The sequence below is a fragment of the Sus scrofa genome, chromosome X, assembly GCF_054392235.1.
Source record: "Sus scrofa isolate SSC_HxYL_T2T_F1_AM1 chromosome X, Sscrofa_HxYL_maternal_Yorkshire_Landrace_v2.0, whole genome shotgun sequence".
NCBI lineage: Eukaryota > Metazoa > Chordata > Mammalia > Artiodactyla > Suidae > Sus > Sus scrofa.
In genome coordinates, this window is record NC_139401.1 from 17,175,289 (window position 1) to 17,188,457 (window position 13,169).

At 44.1% G+C, this 13,169-nt stretch overlaps 1 protein-coding gene across 14 annotated transcripts in view; it reads left to right on the forward strand.

The window, feature by feature from the left end:
- The window catches only part of REPS2 (RALBP1 associated Eps domain containing 2), a 245,961-nt gene that overhangs the window by 121,408 nt on the left and 111,384 nt on the right, over positions 1-13,169 (forward strand). For all 14 annotated transcript variants that reach the window (XM_021080774.2, XM_085008577.1, XM_085008575.1 and 11 more), the window contains 3 exons: positions 3,854-3,917; positions 6,594-6,736; positions 8,330-8,424. In XM_021080774.2, the coding sequence (XP_020936433.1) occupies positions 3,854-3,917; positions 6,594-6,736; positions 8,330-8,424 (302 nt within the window). The remainder of the gene's footprint in view (positions 1-3,853; positions 3,918-6,593; positions 6,737-8,329; positions 8,425-13,169) is intronic.

Sequence of the window (13,169 nt, forward strand, 5' to 3'; positions counted from 1 at the left end):
TTGTTCCCAGTCCGTGGCTTTGTCTTTTTATTTTCCTAATGGTGTCTTGTGAAACACAAAACTTTCTAATTTCGATGTCCAGTTTATCTATTTTTTTCTTTGGTTGTTTGTGCTTTGGCTGTCAGATCTAAGAAATCTTTGCTTGATGCAAGGTCATGAAAATTTATTTTCCTCTAAGAAGGAATATATATTATAGTTTTATTTCCTGTGTTTAGGTCTTTGGTCCAATTTGATTTAATATTTGTGTATGTTATGTGGTAGGGGTTCACATTTGTTCTTCTGCATGTGAATATCCAGTTGTCCTGCACTATTTGTTGAAGAAACCATTCTTTCCCCAATTTAATTGTTATAGTATCCTTGTCAAAATTCTGTCAACGTGCGAATTTATTTCTTTATTAATTCTGTTTCGCTGGGTCTAGCCTAATGTAGGCCACACTGTCTTGATTATTATTATTATTATTTTTTGTCATTTTGCCTTTTAGGGCCACTCCCGTGGCATATGGAGGTTCCCAGGCTAGGGGTCGAAGTGGAGCTACAGCTGCTGGCCTATACCACAGCCACAGCAACGCGGGATCCTTAACCCACTGAGCAAGGCCAGGAATCAAACCTGTGACCTCATGGATGGTAGTTAGGTTCGTTAACCACTGAGCCACGAAGGGAACTCCTGTCTTGATTACTATGGTATGTTTCTTAAATTGGGTGGGGGAGGTTCTCCAACTTGATTCTTTTCAGTTTTGTTTGTTTTGATTCCAGTTTTTAGGGGATGTGTTCTTACATTTTAATTTAATTTTTTACTCATAAAATATTAACAGTTCGCAAGTGGACTCTACAAAACAAGGTACATTCAAAGAAATCTGGTTTCTTTCCCTCTCTTCTGTACCCTGTTCTTCCTTTTTTTTTCCTCCAGGTAACCACCTTATTTTATGGCTTATTTGTCTGCGTTTAAAAATAAATCCAGGAGTTCCCGTCGTGGCGCAGTGGTTGACGAATCCGACTAGGAGCCATGAGGTTTCGGGTTTGGTCCCTGCCCTTGCTCAGTGGGTTGACGATCCGGCGTTGCCGTGAGCTGTGGTGTAGGTTGCAGACGCGGCTCGGATCAGATGTTGCTTTGGCTGTGGTGTAGGCCGGTGGCTACAGCTCTGATTTGACCCCTGGCCTGGGAACCTCCATATGCCATGGGAGCGGCCCAAAGAAACGGCAAAGAGACCAAAAAAAAAAAAAAGAAATCCAAATACATGTATGTGCGTCTATCTGTATATGTGTGTGTATTCTTCTCCATATTTTCTTAGATAAATGGTAGCTTATTAATTATATTTTTCTCTACCTTGCTTTTTTCACTTAGTATATCCTGGTGATTACTCTGTAGTCCTGTGTAGAGATATCTCGCTTCCTTTTTTTTTCATAGCTACCGACCTACACCACAGCCACAGCAACACGGGGTCCAAGCCGCATTGCAACCTACACCACAACTCACGGCAGTGCCAGATCCTTAACCTACTGAGCAAGGCCAGGGATGGAACCCGCATCCTCACGGATCTTAGTTGGGTTCATTAACCACTGAGCCACGATGGGAACTCCGATCCTACGTTTCCTTTTATAGCTGTGTACTGCTAGATGGAAATGACAGTTATTTATTCAGCCAGTCTGCTATTGGGATTTCTTCTAGTCTCTTGCTATTACAAATTTCTCTTGTAAGTAGCCTTCTGCGTATGTCTTTTTATACTTTTGTCAGTGTATTTTTGGATAATTTAGAAGTGGAATTACTGGGTCAAATGCGATTTTACAAAACACCCTCTCTTTGGGGTTGTGCCCTTTTGTTACCCCATCAGCATTGCATGAGGTGCCTCTTTCCCCATAATCTTCTTATCAGAACATGTTACTGAACCTTTGCAGTTTTTGCCCATCTGATAGGCAGAAATCATGTCTTTGTGTGGTTTTAATGCACAGATCTCTCATGAACAAGGTTGAACTTTTTTTTTCAATATGATTAAGAGTCAGATGCACCTCTTGCTTTGAACTCAAAAAGCTCTACCCATTTTTTCTAAGGGTTGCTGGTCTTTATTTTGTGAAGATCCATATAGAGTTGATGTGCTAACATTTTGCCACTGATGCAGCAAGATGGGGAGTAGCTGCAGTTGACTGGATGCAGAGACCCCTTGTAAGAAAAAGTCTGAATCCATGCTTTTGATCTTTGACTGCTGACAGCTTTTAAGTCTCCCTTCTGCCTCTTGGGCCTCACATGTGGCTCTCAAGTGGGTCTGAAAATGGCTGGAGAGAGAGCAGGGGAAGGAGGCTGGTTTGAGCTTTCTCCGTTGCTTGGTGCATGGATTCCGGCTCAGGGTTTGAACTTGTGTCGGCACCAAAGGCGGGAACATTCGGCCTTTTTCTCGTGCTCCCTTCTCTGGCAAGCAGAGCGCAGGCAGAGCTGAACTTGTTAGCCATCAGCTTCCCTGTGGGCTCCTCCTAAGCGCCCTGGGACATCAGCGGGTGACAGTCTCTCTCTAGTGTATGAAGGCCAGGCCTGGACTCTAGCTGTTGGTTTGACCCTCTTGTGCTTTGAAGAAAGGAGATCAAGGGGGAGAGAGAAGAATGAAATGAGGGGAGAATGCCTGTGTATCTCTAAGATAGCTGGCAAATGGGCTTTCAAGACATTTCTGACAAGTGTTTGACAAGGTGACTTCGCTGATGGCTAACAGTCATATGTCAGCATTATTTCCAGGTTGCTTTTGGGGACAAGGCTCATGAGTTTACAGTGTACTTTGCCTTTGATCTTTCCTCTGCCCAAGGAGAATAAGTCTGCTTTAGGATCCATTATAACCCTTTATTTTAAGGCTGATTAGAAGACTTAGGGATCACTTAAGACTTTTGACTTTATCAGTTTAGAATAGAGTTTAAGGCTTTGGTTTGACTATTCTTTGTGTTAGAATTGAAGCTTTTATATTGTGAAACTGGAGTTCCCGTCGTGGCGCAGCGGAAACGAATCCGACTAGGAACCATGAGGTTGCAGGTTCAATCCCTGACCTCGTTCAGTGGGTTAAGGATCCGCATTGCTGTGAGCTCTGGTGTAGGTCGCAGACGCTGCTCGGATCAGATGTTGCTGTGGCTGTGGTGTAGGCCAGTGGCTACAGCTCCTATTCGACCCCTAGCCTGAGAATCTCCATATGCCGCAGGTCCCGCCCTAAAAAGCAAAAAAAAAAAAAAAAAAGGAAAAAAAAGAACTGAGTCTAAATATTTTAAGTGCAGTTGGCTCTTGCAACTGTGTAACATGTAAAATGGAGCAATTACCTGATTTCACTTGATATTGATCAATTTGCATTAAATAAATAGCAAGAGGTTCCTGGATATGATTCTTGAAGAGCCACCAAGAGATCTTAAGACTCACCACAACTCTCTTTCTCAAGATGTCTGTCTGCTCTCTGGTGTGATGAGATGAATGGTATTAGTGTTTTTCTTTTTTGTTCTCTTTTCTACTGTGATTGTGCATTATTTTCACACCTTTCATTAAAAGTGCTTGACTGATTTTTATTTTGATAATTTTGATATTTATCTTTTGAATTTAGTAAATTTTGCAAATTTTTGGAAAAACAAAGGAATTGATAGACTTTTCATGTGTTTCATACTAAGTATTATGTCATTGCTTCTTTTACTCTCTTTGAATTTACATATTCTTTTAAAAGCTGTTAATATGTTGCCTTTAGTCATAGGATTTGTAGTTGCTTTGATGAATAAATGTTATATTTGTGGTTATATGGTAGAGATTGCTGAATTAAAAAATTGTGATTCATTCACGTAAAATCTAAAGGCTATTCTAGATCAGTAATTAATGATTTATTGAAACAATGGCTCTTGACAGGTTCTGTGGCCAAGAACTTCTTCACCAAGTCAAAGCTTTCCATTCCTGAGCTTTCCTATATATGGTAAGTGCAGTGAAGTAGTGCCACGTAGTATGATACTGTCATATACACCCATCATGGAGCTCCTACTTTTTGCATTTTAAAACTCTAATCCTTTGGGAGGAAAAAAAGGAGTTCCCTGGTGGCCAAGTGGTTAAGGATCTAGCATTGTCATTGCTGTGACTTGGGTCGCTTCTGTGGTATGAGTTTGATCCCTGGCCTGGGAACTTTTAAATGTCATGGGCGTGCCACCCCCCCCCCCCAAAAAAAACAAACCCACCCAAACTCTGATCTTTTGAATTTAAAAAAAAAAGCAAAACAGAGTAAGAAATTGAATAGAACTTAGATTTTTTTTGCTGTGGAGATTAAGTTATTATATGAAAGGCAGAATGGACAGTATCTGGCAATACTATGCCTTGTGTTAGCTCTTCTTTAGGAAGTAATTTCCTCATTATTCTCTTCGTCTAGATCCCTTTTCAGTCTAAGCAGTTGTGTGGGCATATGAGAATTTCCATCATGTATTTTTATTTTCAGATTTTTCTCCTTGATGTTGGTGCAAGTAACCGGGGCACCTTGCAAAGCTAGTCTTTATCATATTTTATGAGGCCAGGCGAACAGAAGGTCCACAAATGTTTTGGAATTAAGTCAAATTTGACCATTCTAGCTGCCTCTGAGCCTCGTAAATTTGGCTGGCGTTGACCGCTGTGGCCTGCGCTTTGTCTTGCTGCCCTGCCGGCAGGCCCGGCTACGGAAGGGCTCTGCCAGAGGGTCGGTTGGCGCTCTTTGTGTTTATGGAAACGCTCGGGGTCTCTTTCAACTCCCGACTGTGTGTGGGCTGTTCTCCACAAGACTGGGTGGGAGGCCACGCTGCTGTAACTATAGAATTTTTTTTTTTTTGGTCTTTTTTTGCTATTTCTTGGTCTTGGGCCGCTCCCGTGGCATATGGAGATTCCCAGGCTAGGGGTCCAATCGGAGCTGTAGCCACCGGCCTACGCCAGAGCCACAGCAACGCGGGATCCGAGCCGCGTCTGCAACCTACACCACAGCTCACGGCAACGCCGGATCGTTAACCCACTGAGCAAGGGCAGGGATCGAACCCGAAACCTCATGGTTCCTAGTCGGATTCGTTAACCACTGCGCCACGACGGGAACTCCTGTTGTAACTATAGAATTAAATCGTCAGAATATTTATGTAAAACCTTTCTCATGAGGATTTACAAACATTATAATAGGATTTAAAATTGCTTGTCATGTTTTGTGCATCTTATTGGAAACCTATTCCATGGACACTTGCGAATGCCAGTGTACCTAGGATTCTTCAGCACTACATTCTACCACTATTTCTTTTTTAACGACAAGCCTTATTAGGTTTTAAAGCTAGGAAAAAATGGAAGTCATCTTTTTGCAAAGAATACAGTCCGTTTGGGCAGAATTCCCAGTCTTAATTCTGGGCATAAGGGTTCCTGTCTTTTTGTTGAGACACACCCGTGTAAGCTTGTTGGTACTTTCTCCATCCGGCCTTTGCAACAGTTCCGTGGCGCCTTTCCCCGGGGAGCTTTCTAAATAATCAAGGGCGAGGAGGCTATGAAGGGGCCAAAGGAAAGGTACGGAGCTGACCTTTCATGGTTTTCTTTCTGCGGTGATGGTAAACGCCGTCTCCCTCTGCTGGTCCCAACACAGGTGTGCCTGTCCCTGTGCCGCGAAGAGGCTGGCTCAGCTGATGGGCTCTTAGTTACCTGGGCACATAGCTCTGTGCTTTTCAGTGGGAAACAATGGTTGAAGCGAAGATAAGCCTCTTCGAGACTCTCCCTTTCTTCCTTCCTCATCTGGTTCCAGCCTTCCCTCGTTGCTGGTTTTATGTGAAAACATAATTTAGCCAGTGTTTATTGAACTTACTTGTATTTTCCCTGGAGGGGATTCTCGAGCAAAAAAAAAAAAATTTTTTTTTAGGGCCACACCTGTGGCATATGGATATTCTCAGGCTGGGGGTTGAATCAGAGTTGCAGCTTCAGGCCTGCACCACAGCAGGCAGTGCTGGATCCAGGCTGCATCTGTATCTATGCTGCAGCTCGCGGTGGCAACACCGGATCCTTAACCCACTGAGTAAAGCCAGGGATCAAACCTGCATCCTCACAGAGACTATGTCTGGTTCTTAACATGATGAGCCACGGTGGGAGCTCCTTAAGCACATCTTTGATACAACATTTATGTGACTTGAAAAGTTCAAGGTGTTTCCTTAAAGCTGAAAAATGAAGTGCTTATATCTGAGCTCAGGTAACTGAGTCACGGCCAGGATGACGGTAAAAGGGTGGTTGGGGCCAGCCCTTCTTCTCTTTTCCACACCAAGTCCAGGGCTCTTCACACCGTGCATTTACTGAGGAGTGTCAGCCAGCCGTGCAATTGTGGGCATCATTTGCCTTTTTGGGCTATAGTGTTACTATTATTTTGTCTCATGTACTCTGTTGTAAAACAGATCTCCTGGAGAACCTCAAGAATTTAAATTTTTATTTATATATTGCTACTTAATGCAAGTGGTGTCAATTTTTGTTCCTCCATGTGGCCCCCTGGAGATTTTATATGGCTTCAAGGATGCTGCAGGGCCACCACCAGGGAGCCTGGGAGTTGTGTTCGCATGTTTGAGGCTAAGTAATTTTCCCCCTAACCCCCACGTTAGGTACTCATGACACTTGCTGTATTTAGGGAACTTAGCGATGCTGACTGCGATGGAGCCCTGACCCTGCCCGAGTTCTGTGCTGCGTTTCATCTCATCGTGGCCCGGAAGAATGGCTACCCACTGCCCGAGGGCCTGCCTCCAACTCTGCAGCCGGAGTACCTGCAAGCAGGTCAGGCCTCATCGTAGATCTGAAACCTTAGGCATTTTCTATCGAGACCTCACCAGAAACATTTGCTTCTTAAGATGTTGTGTAGACACTTTGAAGAGGCCTTTGTATTTACAGTGGTTGTTCTTAACTGACATTCGACTCTCATATCCTTTGAGTCAGAGGGATGATCTGGGTACGTGTGGTCGTCTTTTTTTCCTGTCCTAGTACTCTCTGGATCCCTTCGAACCAAGGTCCCGTACCCTTTCACGGAAGCAGTGGAGGAGGCAACTCCTGAAACCCCAGCCGACAGAAAAGGAAGAGGGCGATCTTCCTGTAGAGCCAGCTGCCCACTTGGCATCTTCAGGCCTGTCCTAGTTTCCCAGAGTGGCCTTGGGCAGTGGCATGGACGAGAACTCTTGTACCTAATGAGGAAGGTTAAAAATTACACGCAGTGAAATGTATGAAAGGCTGTCATCCTAAAGGTACACTGATGATTGTTTTCCATGCAAACGCCCACGGAACTGCAATCGGATGAAGACAGCGAACATTTTAGCATGCCCGAAAGTTGGCCTAGAACTCTCTGTCCTTTTCATCAATAAAATAGTGTCTGTTGCCCTTTCAAAGGCAGTGGGCTGACTTCCAATGTTAATTCTATCACTCAGAAAAGTATAGCTTCCATCAAAAGGGCCCAGAAACAGCTGGCCCTTTCAGCATCCTTTCTCACTTTTTTAGGGGAAGGGTCTAAGATGTAAGCGCCCCGTTGTCGATGTTAATGGGCCAGAGGGAGGCGTGTCTAAAGAAAGTGTGATTAGTCCGTAGTGCAGCTTACAGTCTCTGGGGTTAGATCTAAAAAAGGCCTTAGATGATCTTGTCTTGTCCCCTCCTCATAGTGGCACTAGATCCAAAGTGGCCAGTGTCGTATCGGATTCCTTCTTGGGGTCTTCGACTCCTAAATAACAAGCCTGTCATTTTCCGTGTTAGGTAGTACTGGGGTGGAGGATCAGTGAAGGGAAGAGACTAGGTGTGTGGCCGGTGGCAGCGACAGGTAAACATGTTGGGGGAAGAGTGACCCATTCAGGGATCTTGCCCCGAGGCCCCCAGAAAATGTGCGGAGGGGAAGGTTCCGAGCGCAGAAGCCACCACTCACGTCAGAGCTTGGGCTTCGCTGATAGCGGCCGCTTTCTGGCTCCAGCAGGTGGAGCTGAGCCTGCTCTCCCCTGCCTCACAGGCTCGGGGAGAGACCTTCGGGGGTTCCCGGGGACTGGTTTGCCACGGGGCAGCATGGCCCACTGCTCTGTTTGCTCTCCAGTGTCCATCTCTCCCCCTGCCTCCCCTTGCTTTCGTTCACTCCTGGACTGAGGCGGAGAAGCACTTGCTGGGCGACTCCACGGCTCCCGTCACCAAGTTAGCGCAGGCTCACCCGGGAACCCCTTCGGGAAGCAGGGCCTCGCGGGGCTCTGTCTGTCTAATGCGGATGATCCGCTGATCCGCGGGTCATCGTGTTGTTATGTTTACCAAGCCCGGAAGGGCTGCTGGGAGCACAAGGCTGTTGGGAAACAGTAACCACTGGGACTGCAGTTAATGTTCTTACGTATTCTTTCTGTTCCTTCTTAGCCTTTCCTAAGCCCAAGTGGGAGTGCGCGTTGTTTGATTCGTATTCTGAGTCAATGCCAGCAAACCAACAACCCCGTGACTTGAATCGGATGGAGGTAAAAGATCTTCCCTTGTTAATCAGTGGGACGTGTGTAGAATTAGATCTGTTAGCTCATGTTCATTACAGATTCTGGAAGATCCCCTTGCATGACATTTTCTCTTCATATTCGTACTTACTTTGAAGCTCAGCATTTCACATCTAGATGCCAGATACATCTGTAATTATCTTTCTTTTCTCGCTCCAACTACATGTGCTGAAAGAAGCAAAGTAGTCCAGACCTTTTAGAGTTGGAATTTAGCTATAGCCACACAAAACCATCTTTTGGGTTTAGTTTGGCTATACCATTTATACTAACCAGTAATAACCAGGTTATTTGCTTTAACCCAGCTTTAATTCTGAAGTAGACATTGTAAAGTTGTATTTTTAGCAGCCCGAGTATTAATAAGGTATAATGAATGACAACAGTTTTGAGAGGTTTGAGACCTCTATTCGAAGGCCTCAAATCGCATTCAGAGCTACCTTCTCTCTCAGGGTTTTTACTTACTTATTTATTTTTTATTTTTATTTTTTGTCTTTTTGCTTTTTCTAGGGCTGCTTCCCGTGGCACATGGAGGGTCCCAGGCTAGGGGTCGAATTGGAGCTGTAGCCGCTGGCCTATGCCACAGCCACAGCCACAGCCACGCCAGATCCGAGCCGCCTCTGTGACCTACACCACAGCTAACAGCAACGCTGGAACCTTAACCCACTGAGCAAGGCCAGGGATCGAACCCATAACCTCATGGTTCCTAGTCGGATTCCTTAACCACTGTGCCATGATGGGAACTCCTCTCTCAGGGTTTTAGTTTTGAGATCAAATGAAGACTGCTTTGGTTGATCCCCAAGAGAAACCCGGCGAAGTCCCATCGTGTGGCTAAGTCCCTTGAGGCAGGGACTTAGCCACGTGCTCTGTGGCCCTTAGGTGTGCATCCTAGGTAGGTATTGTTACGGTTATTGTTAAGCTCAGCGCTGTGGTCACTGTCACCACCACTTGGATTGCTATGATGACACCTTGGACATCTGCTGTTCCCACCCCGAGCACAATGTGGAAATGCTTAAAAAGTGGAGCTTTATTCCCAGGCTCCTACTGCAATCCTCTGACCCTCGCAGGATGATAGACGTCAAAGGCAGGATACAGGGCCATTTCAACAGTTTCTTATAACTGAGCGATAATTTCTTCTTTCCCTTGAGGCTCTCCTGCCTGTAGTGGTGTTGTGCAGCCATCCTCTGCTCCTCTTGGGGCGAATCAGACCTGGTTCTGCAGGGCTCCCTCTGATGACATTACTCTTGACCTCTCTGCTCCTCCTGGATCGTTAACCCACCGCGCCATAGCGGGAACTCTGATAATTAGCCACTTTTCATGGCCCCCAGTGTCCCCTGGAGTTGCTGACGGTGTTCAGAGAAGTTTGTCTGTTAGGCCAGGACAGACGTCTCTTACAACTCTCTTATGCACTTGCCGGGTTTTTTGTATTGTTTTTTTATTTTTATTTTTTGCTATGGATTCCCCCTGTTTGTATTAAATTGTGTCATTGTTAGTTGATTTGCTAAAATATGTTGTAATTTGTATTCTTTCTTGTTAAATGTTTTGTTCCAACTTGCCATGGTATCAGATGTTCTTTGCTCTTCCAGCAGACAAAGCATTCTGTTTTTTTTGAAGAAATTATTTACTGATGTTTTCCTCCGTGAACTTTTATCACCTGTCTAAAAGGAAAGGAGCAAATATACGGGCAGAAATGAAATGGAGACATTTTTATACGTGTGTGTGTGTGTTCGTGCATACACACGTACACACGCACACTCTGATGTCCTTGATGACACTATAGATGATTCACCGTCCTGGACGTTACATGTAGCTAGTTTTAGATATTTTTGTATACAGTTGGTCCTGCGTATCCACGGGTCCCACATCTGCAGACTTGATCGGCCACAGATGGAAAATATGTTGGGGGGAAAAGGTCCAGAAAATTCCAAAAAGCAAAATGGGAATTTGCCGCACGCTGACAACTATTTACATGGCATTTACATTCTAAGTATTAGGTAGTATAAGTACTCATCTCTGAATCTCTCAGGAATGCATGCGTGGAGTTTAAATAGATCTTGGTACCAACCCCGTGAGGGGCCACTCCATATAGGTTTGTTTGTTTGTTGTGAGTGGAGCTGTAGCTGATTCAGGTCGCGGGAAGTTTGCTCAGCCATACATCTCTTCCTAAAGACAGCAGAGCTGTCATCATTTACTTATTTCCATTAGGAAATGAAGATTATAGTTTCAGGTGCACTCCTCTAGCAGTGCTTCTTAGATTATTAGATTTCTTTCTTTGTAAACCATTAATTGATATAATTCACATACTGTATTTATCTCAAGTACACAGTTCAGTGGTTTTTAGCGTATTGACAGTTGACAGTTGTGCAACCATCAAGCAGTCTGCTTTGAGAACCTCTTATCTCTCCAGAGAGAAAGCCTCCACCCATTAGCAGTCATTTACTGTTCCCCCTCCCCCAGCCTCTAGTAATCACTGAGCTATTTTCTGTCTCGGAACTTGCCTGTTCTGGACTTTTCATGGAAATAGAGTGATATAATTCGTGGTCTCTCGTGACAGGCTTCCTTAGTAAAGTGTTCATTTTTTTTGCTTTTCCACTTTCGCTGAGATATGGTTGACATATAGCAGGGTGTAAGTTTAAGGCGTATAGCACAGTGACCTGACTTAGGTACAGCTTGAGATGCTTACCGTGATAAGTCTGGTGAACATCCATCATCTCACAGAGACACACCATTAAAGAAGTAGGAGAAAACTGTTTTCCTTATGATGAGAACTCACTTTGTATATGGCGTTCAAGTTTCTTCATATTGTAGCGTGTATCACTGCTGCATTCCTTTTTATTGCTGAAGAGTATTCCGTTGTGTGGAGGTGCCACCTTTTGCCCATTCTTCAGCTGGTGGATATTGGCTTCCATTTTGGGGCTGCTGGGAAAAAATGCTGCTGTGCATGATCATGTAAAGGTTTTGTGTGAACATATCTGTGCAGTTCTCTTGGGTATGTGCCTGCAAGTGTAATGGCTGGGTCAGATTATAACTTGTGCTTAGCTTTTGGAGGAACTGCCAAGCTACTTTCCGGAGCAGCTGCACCATTTTCCATTCTTCCATCAGCAGTGTGTGAGGGTTCCAGTGGCCCCACGTCCTTGTTAACACTCGTTATGGTCTGTCTTTTTGATTTCAGCCATCCTAGTGGGAGTGAAGTAGTATCTCTTTGTGATTTTGATTTGAATTTCCTAATGGCTACTGATACTGAGCATCTTCTTGTGTGCTTATTAGCCATTTGTGTATCTTCCGTGGGGAAATGTCATTCAAAACCCTTGTTTAGACTGATTGTAAGTATTCTTGATATATTCTGGATATAACTCTCTTCTTAGATAAATAATTTGTAACTTATTTTCTCTTTCTTTGTTTTTTCCCTCTTTCTTGATAGTGTGTCCTTTCTAACTCAAACGTTTTTTATTTTGATGAAGTTCAGTTTATGTAGTTTTTTTCCTTTATTGCTTCTGTTGTCTGTATCATATCTAAGAAATCTTGCCTAATACAAGATCGTGAAGATTTATTCATATGTTTTATAGTCTTACATCTTACATTGGGGTCTGTGATCCATTTTGAGTTAATTTTTATTTGCGCTGTGAAAAAAAGGTCCAGTTTCATTCTTCGGTATAGGTATATGGATATCAAGTTGTCCCAGCATTATTTATCGAAAAGACAGTTTTCTTCCACGGAATCGTTTTTCACCTTTTATGGAAATCAGCTGCCCACAAGTGTAAGGGTTTATTTACGGATTCTCAATTCGAGTCCCTTGATCTGTATGTCTGTCCTTGGGTGACTATGACACTGTCTTAATTACTATGACCTTAAGTATATTTTGAGTTTGGGAAGTATGAATCCTTCAACTTTGTTCTCCTTTTTCAAGAATATTTTTGCTCTTCTGAGTCCCTTGCATTTTTATATGAAGTTTAGGACCAGCAGGTCAAATTCTGCAAAAAAGCAAGAAGGATGGTATTAACCCTGTAAAGGAATTTGGGGAGTATTATCATCTTAATCAGTGTTCAGACCCATGAGCATGGGATGTCTTTCCATTTATTTGGATTTTAAAAATTTCTTTTGGAGTTCTCCTGTGGTACAGTGGGTTAAGGACCTGGTGTCATCACTGCAGTGACTCACTGTGTTGATTCCTGGCCCAGGAACTTCCACATGCTGGAAGAAAAAGAAAAAGAAAAAAATTTCATTCAACAGTGTTTTTTTTTTTGCTTTTTTTTCTAGGGCCACACCCGCAGTTCATGGAGGTTCCCAGGACAGGGGTCCAATTGGAGCCACAGCTGCCGGCCTACACCACAGCCACAGCAACATCAGATCCAAGCCGTGACTGCGACCTACCCCACAGCCCATAGCAACGCTGGATCCCCAACCCCCTGAGCGAGGCCAGGGATGGAACCCGCAACCCCATGGCCCCCAGTCGGATTCGCCTCTGCTGCGCCACGACGGGAACTCCTCGACAGTGGTTTTTTTTTTAAATCTATAGTTTCTATTCCTCAGTTATTCTGTTCTTCTAAGAATCTGGTTTATAATCCAGATGGGGCAGCTAAATGCAAGAAAGACACTGTTAAGATACATTCTGTGTTGTAAATTACTGCAGGAGGCTTCATTGAGATGCCAAAAATGACCTGCCTGAGGATTGTTAAGCCCTAGATCAGGTTACCACCAAGCAGTATTGTAAGTCCATTTTC